This window comes from Manis pentadactyla, chromosome 14 (genome assembly GCF_030020395.1).
Source record: "Manis pentadactyla isolate mManPen7 chromosome 14, mManPen7.hap1, whole genome shotgun sequence".
NCBI classification, from domain to species: domain Eukaryota; kingdom Metazoa; phylum Chordata; class Mammalia; order Pholidota; family Manidae; genus Manis; species Manis pentadactyla.
The window spans coordinates 28,804,509-28,827,885 of NC_080032.1; the positions used below are offsets into that span (position 1 = coordinate 28,804,509).

Genomic DNA, 23,377 nt, shown 5'->3' on the forward strand with positions numbered 1-23,377 from the left:
CCAGCACTTACCACAACTTTAATTATTATTTTATATAATAATAATAAAGTATAAATAATTTATAAATTACCATAATATTAAATAATTACCTGTGTAAGTTTTTATTCGCAAACCAGCCCACCTGACTATAAGACCCATACCAACAGAGACCACATCTTGCTTGTTTTTATTATATCCCTCACCTCATACGATGTTTGGTGCTCAATTTGACACTTGTAGATTTAATCAAACAATGAAATGCAGCAGGTCCTCAAAATTGAAATGACCGGGCTTTACCCAATTCAGGAAGAAACAAAGCAAGGTGAGGTCAGAGGCAAAGCTACTTTTGTGTCTCAGCCTAAGACAGATGCTTCCGGAAGGTATTTACACCCGCCATCTCTCGCTTACGACACAGCTGCACATCAGCAATGCTCACTAGTGCAGCCTCTGCAGCAAACTCGGGCACAGAGGCGGGCTGAGCACAGGGACGCTGGCGTGGACTCCAAGGCCCCAGGACTATGTCAGACGCGCTGTCATATATGACTCACATTTGGTTACCACCCGAATGCTTGCCAAGTACTTTCACACATATTATCCCATTTGTTCCTCAAGAAAACCTGTGAAACTGCTACAGAGAAATTATTCCCACGCCCACAGTCACACAAGTGGGTAGACGCAGAACAAGGGCTGGACCCCGGGTGGTTATGGGTCCCCGCCCACGGCTCATCCCACGTGGAGGCCAGCCAACCTCACCGATGCAGGCTCTGCATCCTCTTGGCTGGGTAAGATCTTGCCTGCTTGTCAGATGGAGGGCTCCAAGGCTCCCCCAGCATCCCTTTTATCCAGCATGGAAAGTGCCCAGAAAGGCAGTGCAGCCAAAGAGGTAGGAGCCTATCTCCAGACTCCAGTGGGTTCAAAGCCAAGATTTGCTGCTTTTTACTTCTCTGATCTAATGCCAATTATTTTAGCCTCTTCGGGTATCATTTTAGCCTCTTCCTTATCTGTAAAATGGGGGCAGTAGGGTGGTAGACTTGAGTATGAAATGAGTGAATGTAATTACAGCACACAGCACAACGCCTGACCTAGCAAATGTCAGGCAATATATATCACCTCTTCCTTCTTCCTCCCAGTCACGAGCAGCCTAACCATCTCCACTTTGGCAAGGAGGAAATTTGATTCCACTTTGCCACCACACAACATCCCATGGATGGAGGGAGAAACAGATAACTGGTATAGCTCTCAGCCCACAAACTCAATAAATATTTCTTCACTTTCTAAAATTCAAATTAATTTTGATTCTCAGCCCCATTCGGCCAGGCTGGGTAAAAAGAATAAACTGAAAGTATCGTCTCCAGAGGCCTTCCACTCGCTCTCAGGGGCAGAGGAGGAGACATATCTTTCCGGGTTCTGGGTATGGACACAGGCGGGGAGGAGACCAAGAGCTATGAAATCTCCATCATCCCCCACACATGGTGCTGCTGAGATTGCAGTCCTGGCGGCCCCTGTGCAGAGCAATGGTGGGAACTGGAGGGGCTATCTGCTACTTCTCCACTAGGCTTGGGGCTGGAATACCTTCTAGAAAGTTACTCATGCCTCACCTGCTTGCAGGATTGTAAACTCAAGTGCCTCCAAGGGGCGAGGCAGGTCATATAAAGGGGGGTAGCTGGCAGGCAGATGCTCCAATAAACTGGTGCAGGAACTCCTTTTCCTAAGGGTCCACAAGCAAATTTCACTTGGCATGATGACGACATAATATTAAGTAATACTGGGTTGAAAAAAGTGTTTCTAATCTTTATCAACCCTTTTGATTAAGTCAAATGGAAGGTTGCAGTTGCATATCAATGTTATTAACCTTCCCCAAACACTTGCAAATCTCCCCTTTGAACAGAGAGAACCAACCAGCCTCAAAATCAAGGCACTTTAGAGCTTTCAACCATCCAGTTTGGATGTTATAACATTGGCTTTTGTGTCTAATTATTATCACAATTGCCTTCTATTTACAATAATGATACTGGTTTTCCATTTGTAGAAGAGACACAGTTTCTGTTGCAGGTAAATTTAGTAAAAATATGAACTGACTTAAAAGAAAAATGTTAATTGAACAGTAGTATGGGTGATATGTCCATGTGGACTGTATCAGTGAAATCTGATGGGCAAGGGACAGTGCAGACCACTCAGTCCCTGGGGTTAGGATTCCCAAGGGAAGATGGGTTTAAGTGATTAAATGCTTTACTATCAGAGCTACACCTTTACTTTCATGTGTACTAGAAAAATGAAAGTCAAGAGATTGGTATTCAATCATAAGGGGTGATATAAATTTTTCTTTTAAGATAAACATACTGTGCACACACACATCCCACCAAAAAAGTGTATCTGTTGAAATGAAAATAGTGAGAGAAAAAGAATCTGGGTGGTGTATAAGTATGGGAAAACCAGAGATGAACAGGACCAGCCTTCACAGGCAGCCTCACATCCCCCTGCAGCTCAGTGGCTGCATGGCTGCACCCCAGGAGGCTTTGAGCTGCAAAGTAAAGAGGCAGTGCTCTGCCACAGAGGCTGTCTCCCATCCAGCTCAGTTCAACAAAGCAGTTGGTACCTCAGTCTGAGAATTCTACTCCAGGCTGGGTTTGCTCAACAGCTCAAATGAAAGAAGAAAACACATCTAGAGGAGGAATCAGGCAGCTCTGCAAGAACTCAGAGTTTATCTTCAGTTGTTAAAAACACTCTGCTGTGGCACACCCAGAACCCCCCTTCACCTGTCTACATCTCCTCTGTCTCCATGGCTGACAAGAATGGGAAGCCACAGAAAGGAAGGATTTTTCAAGCAAGAAGAGGGCAAAGAAACCAGGTTTTTAAAAAGCAAAAACACCCACAACATTCACAAATTTAGACTGAGCTGGGATCACTGGATGAGTGGTTCATCCCTGAAATACATTTCAGGAACCATGTTATTGAACTGAGCTTAATGCAATTTCCTGGCATCCAATCACAGTGATCAAACCACACACCTTCCACAGACTTTTAAATTTTTTCAAGGGCCTCTGCATTTGGTTATATCTCAACTGATCCAATAGTTTTATGATTAAGAAACCGAGACTCAGAGAAGAGAAGTGACCTGAACAAGGTTCTAAAGAGCCAGGATCAGAACTCAGGTGACCAACTGCTAAGCCTCTTTTCTTTCCATGTCCCCCCATGTCATGGTTCACAGAAGGCAATAAGAAAGCACCTTCTTCATGTTCTTGCTCCAAAATTCCTGTTCAGAATTAATATTCAGTACCCTGGGACCATCTCTGGGAATGAAAAAAATAAAAACAGGTGATCTCAACTAGAAAAACAGTTGACTGAACTGAGAAGCCACATTTGCCTTAGAAGAAAAGATAAGCCACATCCTACTTTTCTCTGGGTTCTAGGTGTCTAAAGACATTGGGTGTACAATGGAAATTATTTATGTTTAATATAAAATCATGTGAGAGAAGCTAAAAAGTCAAGCAGTCAGAGTAGGATGTAAGTTAGAGCTCTTTGCTTGCACACAACAGAAACCAATTCTGGCCAGTTTACAAAAGAGATTTATAGGAGAGATAGTGAGCATCCCACAGAATAGAGGGGGAAGCTGGAAACCCAAGCCCAGAAATAGGCCCAGATCCAGGGCAGGCACCTGGCAGGATTCCCACAGAGACCACCTGATCAAAATCAGCATCCCCATCCCCAAGCTTCCACTTCCACTGGCACCAAACATCATGTGCACCTGGGTCCATAGTACCTGCACTTCCCATTGGCATCCAGAATTTCCTCAGTAAGAGATGCACACCACCCACAGACCAGCCAGCAGCCACTCCAATCCCTATATGAATTATGCATGTGAGTACACACACATGCACATACACACACATGTACACACATACACTCAAACACAGCAGACACTTGTGAAGCATCTCCCTGTCGCCCCTCAGCCCACCCAATTTCAGCACTGTGGTGGTGGACAATTCCATGTGCCTTTACCAAAGCTTGGCTTTTTGCTGTTTTCTCCCAGGTACCTCCCCCAGGGCACCTTCAACCAGTTGGGATGAAAGTAAGTAAATAAATGCTCCAGTCTCCCCAGCTTCCAGTGGGACAATTCTGAGGGGCCTTCTGCACAGTCCCAGGGGAAGCCCCAATAGGACAGAGCCCCAAGGACTCACCAGTGCACTCTTATCAGTTACTCTTCCTTCCCTCTCACTTTCCCCACCCTCACATTTCTGTTCTCTGGCATCACCTCCCAGATAAACTACTGCACCCAATTCCTTTTCTCAGGATCTGCTGGGGCCCACTTGCTTATCTTACTTGCACCTGTGCACCTATACAATGTCTTACATGGAAAGAGGGTGGGGCCTCGGACCTCCAGGAGGTTGGGAGTAGCATGGAATATAAACCCCCAACATCTTACCCAAAGGGACTGAACAGACCTACTTGTAATTCCCCTGAGCTGGGACAAAGTTAACAGACCTTAGTTTTATATAGTGTATGCTAAGCAGTGAGGCTGACACATAACATCAGTGTCCTCCTTTCTTTTTCCACAGCTCTTGTACCAGTAAGAGTCTGGTCAGGAGAACAAGAACAAGTCTGAACATTTAGAAGGGAGGAAATTTGATCCAGGAAAGGGTTATGTGTATCTGAGATTGCTCACTGGAGGTTAGCACAGCCGGAAGCTGCTAGAGCCCTAGGCTGGAAGGACAGAAAGAGGAAGTAATGTTCTCAGAGCCAGGGACAAGGTCACCTGAAGGACAATCGAAACATGGTAGGCTCAAGAAGAAGCAGAAGTGTAGGTCCCACACAGCAGAGAAGGAGGGGTAGGCTACCCCCCATTGGCTTCAGATAGCTCAAGGGAAACTGGCCTCAGGGTCCACTGCTTGTGACATAAGCAGGACAAAAGAAGAGCACAGGCTGGTTCTGAGGACAAGAGGCAGACACTGGCACTCCAGCTTGAGATCAATCCACAAATCCCTTCAGTGCCCCAGGAGATGAGTCACCTGAGCCTGGAAGGATGGGCCAGCTCTTTGCCCTTCAAAGATATGTCCACCCGAAACCTCTGAATGGGACCTTATTTGGATAAAGTAACTAAGGTAAGGCTCTCAAGATGCGATCATCTGCGTGAGGTTGAGTCCTAAATGCAATGATGAGCATCCTTGTAAGAGACAGAAAAGGAGAAGACTCAGAGACAGGTGGAGAGAAGGCCAGGTGAAGATGGTGAAAAGATTGGCCTTATGTAGCAAGAAGCCAAAGGACACCAAGAGGTGCTGGCTGCCCCCAGAACCAGAGAGACAGGCCTGCAGCACATCCTCCCTCAGAGCCTCCAGAAGGAACCAGCCCTGCCCACATCTTCACTTCTAACTTCTGACCTTCAGAACTAAGAGAGAATAAATTACTTTAAACCACCAAGTTTGCCATAATTTGTTACAGCAGCCCTAGAAAATGAATACACTCTTTCTCAGCAACATTTTTTTCTGCACCATGGCATCCTCTCCTTTCCAAGGTGAAGGCAAACCCTCAATCAGGAAGACAGGAGCAAAACAAGAGCCCAAGGGCTCTGCTTTTTATGTGATGTTATGATCTGAAAAGCCCCCATCTCTCAAAGCCCCCAAATTTCATGTGTCACTCCCTATACTGGAAGAACCTATGAAGTGTCTTGGCTTCATTCACAATGGAAAGTCATCTCAGGAGCCAAGAGCATTTACTTCACATAGGGAGCGATGTACTGGTGACAAGTATGCGGAGATTCCATCACTTGCAATCCATTCCCCTTTCATAACGGGTTCTGCTCATCCCTCCATCTATTCTCTAAGTTAATTGGTTACAGCACTGTATTCATTTCCAGTTGCTGCTGTAACAAATAACTACAAGCTTGTGGCTTGAAACAACCCAAATGTATCATATTATCATTCTAGAGGTAAAAAATCCAAAATAGGCTAAAATCATGGTAGCAGTAGGGTGGCATTTTGTCTGAATTGGGATTTGAACCAGTCTTCCTTGCGTGATTGTCCATGATTTTTCCATGATAACCACATAGCTTCCTGAAATGAGTGACAAGCTGAGGGAAGGGGTCCACCCCTACATCTGCGGGTCAATCACAGGGTAAGTTTCATGCCACCTGACCACACCACCAATAGTCTCTTGCTTTATCCTGGGTATCATCTGTATTATTATTTGTTTAATATTTTCTTTCAAGTCTTCTTACTGGGTTTACATAAGTTTATCTGGTGAGGAAGCAATATATCAGTATTTTAAATGAAAAAAAAAGCTATCACTTCCCATAAAGAGGAGAAAAAACTAAAATAAATAAAATAAAAACAAGAGTGTTACTGAATTCCAACCAGATGCAGATGCCTGCCAAAGGCTCCTGGCCTGGGGCATGGACTTGCACTGTTCAAAATGAAAATAAACCAACAAACAAGTGATCAGGGGATGCAAGAGGTTTTGTAGCATCTAACAGAGACTGTCTCCTTAATGTAACCAGGATAGAAGGAGGATGCAGAAGTAATCAACTCTCACTGGGTAATTCAATGTTACCTATGCACCTACATTTGGTGCTCAAATACCTAACATTCACCTCAGGTGTCACCTGAAATCATTTTTCCCCTACAAGTGGTTCCCAAAGTGTGAGGTGAAGGCAGATTTTAGGTGGTATCTAAGATGAATTTAAAGGCAAAAGTCATTCTAGAACCTAGTAACTTTTGGAAGGAGGCTGAAAGAATGAAATTCAGAACTCAACAGGAACAGAAAATGATGTAATTTGTGTGCAGGTCTCACCAAAGCAAGTCTAGCACTTTCTCTGGACTCCAATCACGTTACTATGGAAACATGAAACAGTGGCAAGTAGAACTTTGTAACCGGATGGGATAGAGTGCGATGTACACTACTTAAAGACAGCCACAGACTGCAAAGTAAGCCACCCGCTCAACCACCCCAGGACGCTAATTATGTAACAGAGTTGACATCCACATTCCTGAGTCCCAATTTAATTTCTTCATGTCAGTTGAGTTTCTTTCAGGATAAAAGGCAAAGAGGTGTTCCTCTTTTTCCATGACTAGCTATAATTAACTCCAAAAATATTTGTCCTTTAGCAAGGCAATGGTCTCTTTATAGTCACCCAGGGAGTCACTGAAGGACGGTTGGCACTGGATTCTGAGAGCTAATAATACGGCAGAGCATGGACACTTCTTTTCCCAGGAAAACTCAGCCCTCATCTCCTAGTCTTTGAGGAACTGTTACATATTTAAATGAGTCTACCCACTGTGATCACAGGTTAGATTCAGAGTCGGAGATTGAGTTTCTTATAGAAAGCAACAATGAGCTGGATTATTCATATGCACATACACAGAGGTGGCTTTTTTTGTATCTTAGCTCAAATATTACAGTACATTGTGTGCTATCTAGTTGTGGTCCAATTTCTGACACAATTTCCATAATAGCAAAATTTACATACAGATGGCAAATAAATAAAACCTTTCTGCTGCTTGGTCTAAGGTTCTTATGGTCAGCAAATTCTATTAGGGGCTTTATTAACCTGCTCAGTGATGGAAATGTTTTATCTGATCTTATGGATTTCAGCCCTGCTGCAAAATGAAATTTAACTCTCGACATTTTTTGCAACATGAAGCAACCAAAATTGAGTTGTTGTTTTTTTTCTGTATGCAGCATTGGAATTATCCACTGTTTCTCATTTCTCATTCAAGCTACAAATGGCCTCCTTTTTCTCTCCATTTTCTTTAACAGCACATAATTGCAATTAGCCAGTGAGCACCAAGGGTTACAAGTTGACCAACACACAAGATTGCCAAGTAGTAGAGACTCCCGGATACTGGGGAAGCATGGCGGGGCAGGGTGTCTGCAATGGAAGGTGCATCTGGAAGACTTGATGGAAACCCCCAAGAAAACCCCAAGATCTCCTTCCATGTGTCTCTATGTTTCAAGTTGAACCCTAGCTGGAAACATCTAAGACTCCAGAGACTGACTAATTGCTAGTTAAAACCAAGCCACCTTCCATATCTGAACAGGAAAGAAAGGTGTTTGTGGGTGAGCTGAGTGAGGTCTCTGCAAACTCTTAGGAGAATCTGTAGAATTCCCTATGCCCCAGGAGAATTTAAATGGAAAAGTCACCTCAAATCTAAGATATATAAGCCTCTGGGGTGAAGACACCAGGGAGGAAGAAGATCTTGGAAATACCTTTCCTTTGGCACTAACAATGTTCTCCACACCCAAAGTCCAGGGCAAGATCCTTGTGCATCATTCATCTGCCAAGCGGTGGCCCCAATAAATCAATCTGTTCCAGAAATAAAAATCTGTGCTCTTGGAAGTCTCAAACCAAGAATGAACAGAAAGAAAACAAAGGTGTCATGAAGCAGAGGACACGGATTAGGGAAGGTAAGAAACTTCCAAATTACCAGCTAATTGTATTAAAAGCTCTTTTACTCCCTTGTAAAGCATTGCGTTAGTGTTCCCAGGCTGCCACAGTAAAGCACCACAGGCAGGGTGGCTGAAACTACAGAAATTTATTTTCTCACAGGTCTGGAACCTGGAAGCCCACAATCAAGAGGCCAGCAGGGTCAGTTCCAGCTCTCGGCTCATTGACAGCTACCTTCTCACTGTGTCTTCATATGGTCACTTCCCCTATGTGTGTCCCCTTGCATCGATTTGGGGCCCATGTTAATTACCTCATTTTACCTCCCTAAAGAACCTGGGGTGGATGCAATTTTGACTTCAACCTGTGAATTTGGGGGAGGACACAATGTAGCCCATAACAGGCATCAAACCACATGAGTGCACTGCCGTATCCAGGATGTCAAGATGTGTTTGTTCCACACTTACCGAGTCCTAACTACAAGCCAGGTACAGTTCTTGGTACAGGGGACAATGTCCCTGTCCCCAGGGAGCTGACATTCAAGTAAGTGAACCAGCAAGTAGCTTAGTTTATTTTAGGTAGCGATGAGCACCGTGAAGAGAGCAGGAGGCTAACGCAAGTGTGGCTGGTGTAGGGGGGCCTTGGGATGGCCAAGAAGGCCTCTCCCAAAGGGGAGATTCAGGTGAGAAGTGCATGGTTAGGAGGGGCCGGCCTGCTTACCATGGGGAGCCTTCCAGGCAGAAAGAACAAAGAATTGCCCAAGATGGGGGTAAAGTTGGTGGTTTCTAGGAACCCAGAGGAGGTGCAAGCAGTTGGATCATGGCGAGCAGAGAGGGGCATGCAGGGAAAGAGGTGGGCAAGGAAGGGGGACCAGCGCCTGATGAGCATGCAGCTTGGCATCCTCCATTCACACTCAAGACTGCTGCAAATTTGCAACAGAAAAGGGCCTTTATACTCCCACTTGCCTTTCTACTTTTAACCTTATCAGAATTTCAAACACTGTGTGTAAAGTACCCCCAGTTGCACTTCTAACCAAAGAACCATGGGTATCTTTCTACTCCTTCCTTCTGGAAAAACATCTCCAAACATGGATCCCAGTGTTCCAACCCCAAGGGCAGGCAGGAAACTCTTTCGGCTACACCCAGGAGGCCATGAGCACTGGGAAAGATTTTGATTTCCCATTTGGAGGGAGACTGCCAATGGATTTATTAAACAGCAGGTGCAATGAATGGCACTGCCTTAAGTGAAGAAAAGTCATTACTTGGGACCCTGGAGGTAAGTGGCAAGTTGTCTTATTCTGGATTTCAAATTTAATTCAACTCAAGGGGGACTTCATGAGCTCTAACAGGCTGCCAGCCCTCGCTGGGGACACAGCTTGCCAAATCAGCAATCCCCAACTTAAGTAGCTCATAATCAAAGACAGTGACACAAATTCAGTTAATTGTAATATGCTGCAATAAAAGCCAGACCAGAACTTTGACTAAAATACTCCAAGAGCAAAGACAAGTGCATGTTGAATTTCTTGCGAAGTTTTGTAGATTTAGACCAGCCAGATAGAAAGAGATGCAATTAAATATTGTATCTCACCTTAAAGTGACAGATTATAGGCTACACCATTACATGACTCATTATCTTCTTCCTTCCTGGTTTTACGAAATCTGTCTAAATGACAGTGAGCGATAGTCAATCTGAACACCATGCAGGTAGAGACTGTATGTTTATTTTTAATGGACCCAACAGAGAAATGAATAGGGCATTACATTTTTATTGGAAATCTGATTAAATTGGCACCAAACAACACCCCACCAGTAGGGATGGAAAGTTCACAAAGTGTAGCTTGCCTCTCTGATTCCCCTTTTTACCGCCCCTTTGAATCTCTCTAAAATTACATACTGCCCAAGTCTTTGGCAGGCAACTACAAAATGTGGAAAAGACAGAATTAAACTAGCTCCACATTAACTAATTATATGGAGCAGATCTACTGTGCACAAAATTACTTATTTTCCTTTTAAATAAAATTCTCTACTACTCTAATGTGAGTAGGAAAATCAAGGCGGCTGCCCAATTGTGTCTTGGAAATCTATGAGGTACACAGAGTTCTTCCAGGCCCTGAAAATCAGCCCCAAGTCGCCACCCAGACTTTGAGCTTGGCTTCAGCATCTGAACACGAACAGGCTTCCCTCAGCTTTGGGGGAAGGAATCCTTACACCCCAGGCCCCCGTTTCCTCTCCATCCTCCCCTTATCCACAAATTATAGCACAAATTCATTTTCACATCTTAGAGTATTTCTCTGTACAGATATTTAGCTATTTATCCATTTTCCTCTGATGGACATTCAGGTAAATCATCTCAAGACGTGGCCTCTCTGAGCACAGCATAGTAGCGAGACACTGAGATTCCGGGAAAGGATCAGCCTGGATTCCAATCCGGGCTTCATGGCTTTGTGGCCTTGAGGAAGTCATGGAATTTCTGAGCCTCGGCTTCCTTGTGTAACAGTGGGGGTGGCCATCCTGCCTGCTGCTGAGGACCACTGGGAGGAGGCGAGCACGATGGATGGATGAGACACACTTAGCAGAGGGACTGTTGCACGCAGGTACTCGACACTCTGAGTCAGAAACAGAATGGAAGGGCTCCAAGGGGTGGCCAAGCCCATGTCCCCCGGGCCCCATGCACACTACCACCACTGAAACTCCTGGCACCCTTCACAGGGTTAAGACCTCCCTCTCAGCCAGGGAAGCAAGCCAGGCCATCTCTTGGCTAGCCAACATGGCACTGTACCCCAAGGTTCTCCAGCAGTGTCTCAGGAAGGTCCCTCCAATTCATGGAGGTGTGGGCAGAGCGGGACAGACTGATGAGGGATAGTGAAGAACCCCAGTGCTGGCAACAGTGGGGACCCATGATCCTTAAGACTGAATTTTTAACTTTATTTAATTGTAATGAATTTAAATTTAAAAACCAATACTCCGTTGTTGGAAAATTTTTAAATATGTCTAGAACAACCTGGGCATGTGGCCCTACCTTCCACCCTTGGGTCTAAAGGAATAAGAGGAGAAAGTGATTACTAAAACCTGCGGCTCAGGGAGGCAGGCCGCCCATGGGTGTGATAGCTGTAGATAAAGCTGTGCAAGTAAACCAGGGCCCAGCAGAAGGGGAGAGGGAGATGAGTTCTCCTGCCCTCTCTCTCTCTGCACTGTCTGGTCTCTGGCCAATGCCTGCCATTGGCCAAACCAAACTAGATGATGGAGACACACATGCATACACACAGGCATGCAGGAACAACTATCCAATGGTGCTTGCACTACCAGACTGTGGTGCACATCACCGATGTGACGGAGCCACACCCTGCAAGCATTTCAACCAAGGAAATGGTGCCCAGAGACAGGGCAACCCTGAGCAGGGAGAGGAAAGAGGGTCAAGAGGCTGGGGGCCAAGGTCAGGCAAGGTCATGTACCTCCGAACAAGTAGCCCCATCACAGGAAGACCCAGCTTGAGGGAGCAGCCACCATTATTGCCAGCACTATGACCACAGGCAGGAGACATCCCAGGTTGCAGAAGGCTCTCAGGCATGGCTGGGAGTCTGTGTCTGTAAGACAGCCCTGAGGAAAATCATTCAAACTTCCTAGCATGACTTCCAGTGTTAAAACGATAGTACATCTAAGTGTGGGTTGGCACAGACTAAGTGTTCATTACATTTTCAGCCACAACCAAAATCCAGGCATCTCCAACTTTCCAAATTGTGATCTGGGATAAAGCTCTCTGAGCAGATCAAAATCCCCTTTTGTATCTAGAATCCTCAAGCACCTGATGCTAGTTCCCACCAGCCTGTCAGAGCTCTCAGATGCCAATGCACTTTGAAGGGAAAGCAGGCAGACTTGGGGCTGAGCGCCACATGCTAATAAATGGACGTGATGCTCACTCAACGCAGCTGATGACATTTCGAACTAGCTAGACATGCTGTGCAGGTTATGGTTTGTTCCTGAAATAATCACCTGCCTTACTTTCTAAGCTCTGCTGAAATCTTAGCTCTAAACTCTAGACTAGACCTGAGCTCCAAGATTGCAGACTTTGGAGCATCTATCTATGCAATTTCCTCAAGGGAAGCCTGAGTTTTATCCAGGGAAAAAATTAATTTAAAGCCTGGGCTTTGGATGCCTCCTGAGGAGTATTCATCAAACAGGTTGCTATTTTTTTAAGTGTGAAAGTAAGCTCCGAGATTATCAACATCTGAAATGGAGATGGCGAGATGAGCATGGGCTTTGAAGTGGGCAGGCCTGATTGGAGCCCTGGCTCTGTCACTTTCTGGCTGTGAGACCCTCAGGAAAGTGTCCCAGCACTGCTGAGCCTTTTTCCTCTCTAAGTAGAGGAAACAGGTAAGTTCCAGAGCCGTCATGAGGCTAATAGGAGCCGATGCACACAGCATCTCACAGGGACCCTGGTGTGTGGCAGGTGCTTGTTAAAAGCAGTCACAGTGTGTATTAGGTTCCTGTGTGCGTGCTACAGGCGGCTTAGATGCTGCTGATAGGGGCACCAAGCGTCACAGGCAAACTGCTGCCAAGTGTCTTCCTGCATTGTCTCGTTACACTTCACAGCCAACCCGAAAGACAGGTGCTAGTTCTAGTTTTATTCTCCAGGAGAGGAAGAAAGGCTCAGAGAGGTGAGGTAGCCTGCACAAGGTCACACAGCTAGGAAGGGAGAGTTGTAATTTGACTGTAAGCTTCAGTGATTCTAGCTACTTAGAAAACTTTCCTCTCAAGAATTTCTGGACACACCACATTCTTTGATCCTGCTGCCTTACCCACCCACCCCCTCCTGTTTTCCTTTAGTTGATCAATGCCAGCTATCCTTTGCAGCCTCCTCCTCTGAGAAGCCTGCCCTGGTCACCCCCCCATGGACCACATTGATCTCCCCTTCTCTGACATCACTTCCTGTCTACGCCACTTCCTTGTGGACTTATTCTGAACCTCGCACTGCTAGTTAAAACTCCAGATCAAAAATGTCAGTCACCTCAAAGCTTTCCAGACTCCCTGAGTGCACAGATGATCTTCCTGCATTGTGGCACCTGGCAGAAAAATTTTATTGACTTCTGTGTTGACTAATGGTAATTGCCTCACCTCTTTACATGCCTTCAAATAGGAAGTGATTGGAAAAAGCCAAGATTCTTCTATAATACTTGTTTCTAATTGGTTTACTAAACAACCACCACAGTCTGGGCAAGAATCATTGATGGATACTAAAACTCATGAGCCAAAGTTTCTGAGGATGATCTCAAAGCATCTCCCCAGCTGTTATTACTAACCAAAAAAGCAGGGTAAGCGACTTTGCAATGTAGAAATTGGGAAGACACCACTTTAAGTAACCAACGTAAACATCACTGGGAATAAGACATACCAATGTCACACATGTCAGCCATGACGTGCTGAGAGGGCACGGTGCTTCACTGGTATTCCTGACAGATAGGCACATCTCAACCTAGTACAGACCAGAATTCAGCAGACCGATGCACTACAACAACTCTATACAATGGGGGATCCTGGGTTGGCTCCTGGAGGAGAAAAAGGTTGATACAGGAACAACTGGCTCTTTTTAATAATATCTGTAGATTAGTTAATAATATTATATCATTTTTAATTTCCTGGTATGGATGTTCATACTGTGGTTGTCGAAGATGCTGGCATGAGGGGAAACTGGCTGTTCTGCAACTTTGCTATAAGTCTAAAATTATTCCAAAAAGAAAAAGCAAAAAACATTCAAAAATAAGTGAAATTTAAATATACTACATTCTGTTTGTTTCCTTCATGGTATTTAGCATGGCCAAATTTGGTTTATTTGCTTATTTACTGTCTCCCTCCATTAAGAGTGTGAATCTAGAGAAGGATTTGGTATTTATATTTTGAAATTCTTTTATATTTACATCATTAATTCATATGGTCTTGACAATTCATACCCTTTATCCAAGAACAATGTCTTATGTTCATTGATTCATTCATTCACCCAAAAAATATTACTGAGTACTTACCATGCACCAGGTGCTGCTGTAGATCCTTAGGGCACATTAAAAAACAAAGGACACAAAAAGTCCCCACCTCACAGACTCATGTGCTAGCAGGAACAGGTGGATCATGAGCAATGATATATTATGTCAGTGACATAAGGGATAAGGTATGTCAAGAAAATCAGAGCAGGGCAGGGGGCAGCAGGTGGGGGGTCCAGTGTTAAAAAGGGAGGGGGCAGAGGGTCCTTTAAAACACTGGTGGCTGTTTCGAGTCATAGGAGATGATCTCAAGGCATGAAGACCCGAAGGCCCATGTGAGGACTTTGACTTTGCATCTAGAGGAGACTTCAGGGGGCAAGGGTAGAGGTGGGGAGGCCTGCCAGGACGCTCCTGCAGGTGTCCAGCCAAGAGCAGACCATGGCTTGGACCTGGGTCGCAGCAGTGGAGGTATCACAGAGATTCCAGATATCTGAAAGGAAGCACCCCAGGATTTGCTGATGGTTCAGAGGCAGGGCATCAGAGAGGGTGAAAAGTTAGTCATAGTTATCAGCCATCTGGCCTGAGCAACCACAGGGTGGAGCAGCTACCAAATAAAGAGGGAGAATCTCAGCACAAAGTTGACGCTTCATAAATAGTCATAAACTGTCCCCATTTATTGATGGGGAAACTGTGGCACTGAGAGGTTAAGTAACTTGCCCAAGATCCCCCAGCTGGTAGGTGGCAGAGCCAGGATTCAAACACGGGTAGTCTAGCTACAGAGTTCAGTTCACCACTGGGCTCCCCTGCCTAGTAGGATGACAGATCAGCCTAGGAGGTTCCCTGCATGAGTTGAGAAAGGGATATTTTAATAAACCACAGATAAAGCTTCCCAGGATTGCTCAGACTCAGAGACATTATATCTGGAGCAGGGAAAATCTCATACTTCAAACTTCCTTGGAAGTGTAACAAAGACCTACCCTGCATCCAGCCTAGCGTTGCCCTGCCAACAGCCCCAACCCCTTCAAACCAACCTTCGCTACTTTTTGCTAAAAGGCTTTTCAGGGCATGGTCAGATTTAGACACTAACAGTTAACAGAGCCTATTTCTGTATTAGAGAGTAATCAATTCAACTTGTGTTCTAACCTGCCCCAATACAACAAGTAGTCTGAAATAGCAACGTGACATGTGAAAATTGCACACATCTATCCCCTTTTCATGCATCTTCAGATCTGAAATTAGATCTTAGCAAATCTTATGCACAGTCAGCTTTGATCCAGGACCTCCTCTGAGCCAGAATGAAACATGTCACATTTCATTCATAAAAGACATGATTAAAACAGACAATCAGTTATGTTTGGAAATAACACAGTTCCCTAAGCCTAAAAACAGTATTTTATTTTGAGAGACTGAATATACAAACAGACAACAGCCAGACCAAATACAACGAGAGAACTCTGGCCCACACCTTGTAGCAACCAGGCCACAAAAGCCAGAACATGCCTCAGCCACAGTTGGCCCCAACAAGTCTCAATGTGGTCCAAACCTGCCAGCTTCCCTTTTTATCACTCCTGCTTCCAACTCAGGACCAAGCAGAGAGCCAAAAATGTGCCCCAAATCCATTACATAAGATGCTCAGCCCCAGTAAACCCACCTGCAGCTTCCCCAAGCCAACCATCTCCAACCCAAGCAGACCTGAGCCGCCCCTGGTACCCTCTGTGAGCTCTCTCACCCACCCCACCTTGGAGACTACACCAGACAACCATGGTGGCTCACTCCCTTGCCAGAGCAAGCTCTGAATAAATAGCCTACATTTGCTCTCATTTGGGTGATCTTTGCTTATTTATGCCATTTTAGTGCATTTTTCTCTGGCCATAAAATAAAGCATAATAAATAACAGGGGGTCAAAAGATACAAACTTCCAGTTATAAAATAAATAAGTCCTGGGGTTGTCATGTAGAGCATGGTGACTGCAGGTAATAACACTGTGTTGTGTGTTTGAAAGCTGCTAAGAGAGGAGATCTCAGAAGTCCTCATCGTGAGAAAAGCAAAAGAAAAAATTTTCATGACTGTGTATGTGACAGATGGTAACTAAACATTGTGGTGATCACTTCACAGTATATGCAAATACTGAATCATCATGTTGTACACCTGAAACTAACATAATATTGCATGTCAGTTACACCTCAATAAAAAAGTTACAACAGTAAAATAACTTACTTCAATAAATAAACAAAGAACACTCATATCTAGGAAGGAATAAAGATAAGAAACTAGATTCTGACCCAGAAAGGTTCAATAGGTAAAGATCAGTTAGACAGCAGAACAGCCCAGAAGAGTGGTTTCAAATGGGAGCACTCAACTCATGGATACAGACCCACGCCTCAGCCCCACCACTTCCCCTTCCCCCTCCCCTCCAGCAGCTGAGCCCTGACCCCTCTGAATCTGTTTCCACATCTATAAAATGGGCATGAATAATACTTTATACAGTGCCTGTAATAGTACAATGAGAGAACATATATAAAGGCTTAACACAGAGCCTGGCACAAGTACACGTAATTATTAAAAAGCATGACTTAATAGTACCAATTAATATATAATGGTATCAATAACAGCATGATTATAGTAAATAAGAGCAGGCAGTTGGCACTTACTGAACACCTACAGTGTGCCAGGCATTCTTCTACATGCTGTACATGAAGAAACTAATTCCCTAAATAATGCCAGTGATGATGGAGGGACAGTTTTATTCCCTGCTATGCCCCATTGGTCACTTCTGATGCCCCTAGACATACACAATGAATGAGGTGGTAATGTCCACCATCAGAGATTAGAATTTAGCCCCTCCTTTTAGCACTGTATCCGTTTTTTCCAATACTTTATCAAGAGTCTCAAAATTCAAATGCTCACCAGAGCCAGAAAGAGAATGTAAGTGAGTGCTGTGGGCCAGGTGTGAGACAATCAGGAGTGGTGGAGACTGGGGTGCACTGAACAAGGATGGACACATGTAAAGGGAAAGCCACTTCTCAACTACAGCCAACTGTTGCCAAGTTGCCAAATTTTCAGAACACCCCAAGAAAATGGCATGTGAAGTCTCCTTTGTTAGAGGTTGGTAACTCTTACATAGTTACCTGTGAGCTAAAACACACACACACACACACACAACACACAACACACATCTGTGGCCGAGATTTGGCTATGCCGCCAGTTTGCAAACTCTAGACTAGATGTTTTCCTTTGGGGATGGTACAAAGAACCCACATCTGATGTTTAAACAAACATAAGGGAACTCGCCTTTGGCGGCTGAACTGCCGCCTCTTTGTCCATCTCTCTGCTGCGCCTGCAGCTCCAAAGCCCAAGTAAGAATCTAAAATCCTAGAAGACCCTCCAAGGGAAGAGGCCCTTGCACTGCTGAAAGCCCACAGTCCAAAACCAAAAGTCCCCATGGATACTACATCCATGACAGCTCATGCTTGACCTCTCAAGGCAAAATCAGCATTAGAGTCCATTTCTGCTCTAAAATTAACTTCTCTGGGAGCAAAAAACAACCTGGAGGGGTTTCAATACCAATAGGATAACACGTGGGGCCCTCTGCAGTCTGCACACAGGATCCTCTTGCAGTCACCTCAACTTCTGCCCCAAATAAACCCTCATCTCAGCAGGGCTGGTCCACACACAGGCTGGGTATGTGGCAGCTGCCCACCCCCTTGCAGGCAGGACATGGGCCACAGCGGTGAAGGGCACAGGCTCTAGAGCCAGACCACCCCAGTTCACACTCACCACTCCCTAGCTGTGTGATCTTGGGCAGGCTACTTAACCTCTCTGTGCCTTAGAAAGGCAGGTGTAAGAGTAGTACTTGCCTCCTTGGGTTGTCTGTTGTCAGAGTTCAGTGAGTTAATGCATATCAACAACTTACAATAGTCTGGATCATTCTATGTCCTCAGTGAAAGCCAGCTGGTGCTGTTCACGCCATTCTCCTAGAAATGCCTTTTCCAGCCCATCCCCAGGGTTTCCCTGACCTCAGGGCTGACTGTTCTCCCTTTCCTCGAATTTCTCCCCAAAAATGTTCTCTCTATACCAGGAAAGGACAAATAAATTAAGTCTTAAGTGTCAACCCCTCCATCTCACAGGGATTGGCTAGGGCTGCCTGGAGTGGTGGGCTCCACACCGCAGCCTGTTAGTGATGCCTGCTGTGGCAGAGGGAGTCTGAAGTCCTGCAGTAGATTGGCAATGTCTGCCTGCAGAGGGAGCAGGCAGAGGCAGGTGCTTGGAAGCACTCCTCTACACTCCTGTCTAGACCAAGCATCTGGCACTGCTTTGGGTTCAAAAAACCTCTGTTAGAGCAAGGACTGGGTTTTAGACCACCTCAGCCCCACCACAGGATTGGCACAGGGCTGAGTCCACACCAAGTTCTGGACCAGTTCACAAATTCAAGGGACTCCGAATAGGAACCCTGCTTCCTGCAGGCTACTAAACCCATTTAGGATCTGCCAGAGCCTCAAGATCTGGTTGGCAGCCCTGAACAAGCACATCTCCAAACGAGGTGTGATGTGGCGCATCGGCCTCTGTCAGAAACAGAAGGACCACACTGGGCTTCTTGCCTGCACCCAGGAAGACCAGCCCCATATGTGTTGCAATTCATACATTCACAACCTCCACATCTCAGCAACACAACCACAGGCCAACATTCAATGAGGCCTCACTGTGTGCTGGGCACTATTCCAGGGCTTTTATTCACCTGTTTAATCCTACCAGGAGATAGAGCCCTTCATTATCTCCATCTCACTAGTAAGGAAACTGAAGCCCAGAGAGGTTAGAGGACTTTCCCCAAGACACACAGCTGGAATGTAGCAGAGCCACTGCTGCATCCTACTACTATCTGGGGCCTTTATGAGCAAAAAAAGCTGAAGACAGATTTGTCCCCCTAGCACAGACAGGTCCCCCATCTTTTACAGTCCTAACACCGAGTCCGTATCATATAGCTAGAGACTGTTCATTTGCTTCACCAAAGGATACTTTACTAATGAAAAACTGAAAGGTCTGAGACATTGTCTCGGAACGTTCCTTCATGTACTAGGAACTGGAATTCATTAACGGTTTCCACTGACATGCAGCCCCATAGGATTCTGCCTGGCACATCAATGCTGGCGGTGACAGGTTAAGACACCAAGTGAAGGCTTATGAGGCCTTTCTGAAGGGAGGCCCGTGGCCATTGTGGCCCCAAACGCTGTGCTCAGAGCAGTTTTTAATCCTGGCTTGATATCAGAATTACTGGGGGGACTCAGCAAAGACAGATTCTCATGGCCCACCCCCAAATATTCTGCTTGCTCCTGTCTGGCCTGTGTCTTGCATGGGCTCTAATTCATGCCTGAGACCTTCCTTACTAACTGAGTACTCAGCAAATGAGCAACACCCACTTCATTGACTGGCCCTTCACTGCTGACCAAGAGTCAAATGCCATTCCAAGCAGCCCGGAAAAGTCTCTTACCTAAGAGTAAAGTGGTCTGCCACAGAGCCACTGGTCAGAGAGACCAGAAAGGTGGCCGCGTCCCCTTCCCGGACGAGGTTCAGAGGTACTGAGAGGACAATGTTCTCGTCCAGGCTCAGCAGGGACCACTTCAGGTCGTCCTGAGTTGGGTAGACCACGACGCTCCCGATCCTCTCCCGGGCCGGGGCCACCAGCTGGGGGCCGTCCTGGCCCAAGTGGATGTTGTTCTCCCACTTGCCGTCCTCCTCCAGGGGACACCGGCCGGCCCCATCAGCCGGGTAGAGCGTGAAGAAGAGCTCCATGGCTGTGCCCCCCAGCAGGGCCGGGACCACCTCCTCAGGCTCCAGGTCCAGCCCAGAGCTGAACCACTCGGGCAGCAGCTCCAGCTCGGCCACACACAGCCCAGGGTTCCCCTGCAGCCGGCAGCTGGCCGCCACTTCTCGGGCCTCAGGGAAAGCAAACATCTTGACACATGGAAGGTTTTCCGCGGGGTCACTGTCATCCCAGTCCATGCCAGTGACATAAAACAAGGTCTGCACTTTGGGCCTGTTGGAGTAGATGGAGCTGTCCAGGATGTGGGATTTCAGCTTCCACTTGAAAGGAAACTTCATGTTTCCAGAGGGCGTGGAAGTCAGCATGAGCTCCTGGGGGACTGTCCTCTCGGCCGAAAATGGGCCATAGGTGGCATTGATGACCGGGGCAGTCCTGGCCCGATAGATAAAGAACGTCTCCACCCGGGCCTGCAGACTCGAGTTCCTCGTGACATCCTGGTTGGCTTCTTTAAGGAAGAAGGACTCCTCCGCGTTCAAGATGTGGAAGCTCGTGGGGAGGTAAGCAGGGAGCGAGGAAAACCTCTGTAGGCTATCCACGATGGCTCGACTCTCCATCTCTGCACAAGAAAGAGAAGCAACAGAAGAATAAAAGCCAAGTCCTGACAAGCAATAACGGCGATGTAGTGCCGTCTCCACCTGCTGTCCCAACGGACCGCCCACTGGCAACGCAGACCCTCCCCTGTCTCATCACAGTGAAGGTCCCATAATTACAGAAAGTGTGCTCTTCATAATATTCTAAAGTAGCAGAGGAAATGGGACAGAGCCCCATTCACCACTCATCCAACATCCTGTGGCTGGGCCACTAAACCCCTGAGGGAAAACATGGCCTCCTCTTGTTCTCACCAAGCCCCAGGCTCAGAGGGTCATGGTCATCTTTGTTGCGAGCACCCATCAGAGAGAGCTTCGCCCACCCTGCCACCAGGTGATGCCCTGCTGCATATGACGTGTTAGTACTGCATTACTGCGGTATCTGGGCTTCCTCCCATCACTCCTGTAGGTGGCATCTCCTTGGAGAGACATCTCCAGAATTCTTACTGAAATGAGGGTAGAGCTGTGGCTCAGCATTCCCACTTCTAGAAATTACTCTCCTTCCAAAATACTCGTGAGGATACATGAAGGCTTACTTATCTCCAAGGATGTTCACTGCAGTGTCATTTTGAACTGCAAACAAATGAACTGGAGCCAGAGGTCTGGATTTGAATCCTGGCTCTGCCACGTCCTAACTGAGCGACCAGGAGCACTTTCCTAACCTCTGTGCCTTGAATATCTTCATAGGACGAAGGATGCACATGTAAATTCCACCTCACTGGGTTGTTGTAGGGATTGGTGAGGTGAGATACTATGAAGTGATTAGAATAGTGCCAGCATGTGTAAATTCTGTCTTTACCTGCTATTATTATTATTTTTTAAACCATTCTAAAGATTTCTCAATAGGAGACTATATAAACTATACATTATTACACTGGAAGAACAGGCAGCTATATTAAAAATGTGGGAGAGCTATAGGAAAATGCTTGAAAAAATGTCCACAATATGTATAAAAAATTATACATTATCAATATGATCCCATTTGGATAACTTCTTAAGATTCTTTATGTATATATGTAAGTGTACATATATTTATGATTGTGTATCCATTTTGCTTCTTACCATCTCTGTTTCTACTTTCTTTAAATGTTACAACCACCATATATTACTTTGTTTATTAAAATATGTACATATACAGAGGTATGCATGTGTATGTATGTATACATATAGTATATGTGTGTGTGTTTCTTTCAAATGGGAAAACACAGACAGTAAAGACCAACAAGTTTTTTCAAACTGAAGACAGCTCACTGGGAACCAGAGTTGGCAAATAGGCCAAGAACATACAGGTATTCTTCCCTGCCCTGAAACTAGACCTCCACCTGGTTGGAGCCTGGTTTTCAACCAGTGCAAGAACAAATGCAACCTGGCAGCAGCAGTTAAAATGTAGCATCAGTAGAGGATAAAAGGCAAATAAATACCCCTCCATTGACTCTGACTCCTGGTAACATTTTTCTGCAACCAATATAAATTCAGCAAAATATAGTTTCCTATTAATTTAAATATTTTTTGGCCTTTTCATGGCTATCCTTTCCCAGAGCATGGCAGAATTGTAATTAGAGGAAATTGTGGGAAAGACACAACCACATAGGGGCTGATGCATCCTCTCTCCAAGGTGTTCAGAACACAAGTTCTCCACAAAATACCACATGATATGACTTATATTCAGAATCTAAAACAATCAAGTTCACAGAAGCAGATAGTAGGATGCAGTTGCCAGTGCTTGGGGGTGGGGGAGAAATGGGGTGATGTTAGTCAAAGGGTTCAGTTATGCAAGACAAATAATTTCTGGAGATCTAATGTACAGCAATGTGACATAATTAATAATCTTGTATTGTACACTGTAATTTGCTAAGAAGATGGATTATAAATTAAATCTCAATACACACACACAAATGATAATTATGTAAAAATAATGGATATGATGATTAGCTTGGTTGTGGTGATCATGCATACATAATATACAAATATATCAAAACATGAAGGTGTATCTTTAAACAGAAAGAAAGGAAAGAAAGGAAGGAAGGGGGAAGGGAGGGAGGAAAGAAGGAAGGAAGGAATTTCAAGTGTCGAATTTCAAGTGTCATCAGTATGACCAGTCCTGTGTTGGATTAACTATTGGAAGAAGAGGGTTATTACTTATTCATTCCTCTTATTACCTATCTAACTATTTTTACTATTCACTTACTATGTTTCCAGCACTGTAGCATGTGAGGATATCACCAGAACAAGACAGATACAGTTTTTGACCCAAGAAGCTGTCTCTGGAGGAGGGCACAATGAACACACACAAAGCAATTAGGAAACTAGGCATTAAGGCCCTTAAAAATGCCCCTCCCAGTATTCTCCACCTAGGAATTCTTGCTAAGGAAATAATCAAGAGACCAAGAAGGAGATTAATGAGCAAGTATGTTCATCACAAGCATGATTTATCACACAACAACATGCCAGAAGCAACCTGAAAACCCATCATTAGGAAAATGATCCAATAAATTATTAAAGCCATACTTTAATATTTAATATGCGTATGACATTAAGCAGTCACCAAAACCATAATTTCAGTAACTATGTAATGTCATGAGAAAATGCTTATGTGGTAAGTGAAAAAGAAAACATCAAAACTTTATTTCAGTTATCCCAAATCTATT

The 23,377-nt window shown here is 45.2% G+C and overlaps 1 protein-coding gene across 1 annotated transcript in view; it reads right to left on the minus strand.

Annotated features, from left to right (window-relative positions):
• The window catches only part of LOC118930471 (transmembrane protein 132B), a 328,876-nt gene that overhangs the window by 171,781 nt on the left and 133,718 nt on the right, over positions 1–23,377 (minus strand). Inside the window, exon 2 of the mRNA XM_036921803.2 lies at positions 19,810–20,698. Coding sequence (XP_036777698.2) covers positions 19,810–20,698 — 889 coding nt within the window. The remainder of the gene's footprint in view (positions 1–19,809; positions 20,699–23,377) is intronic.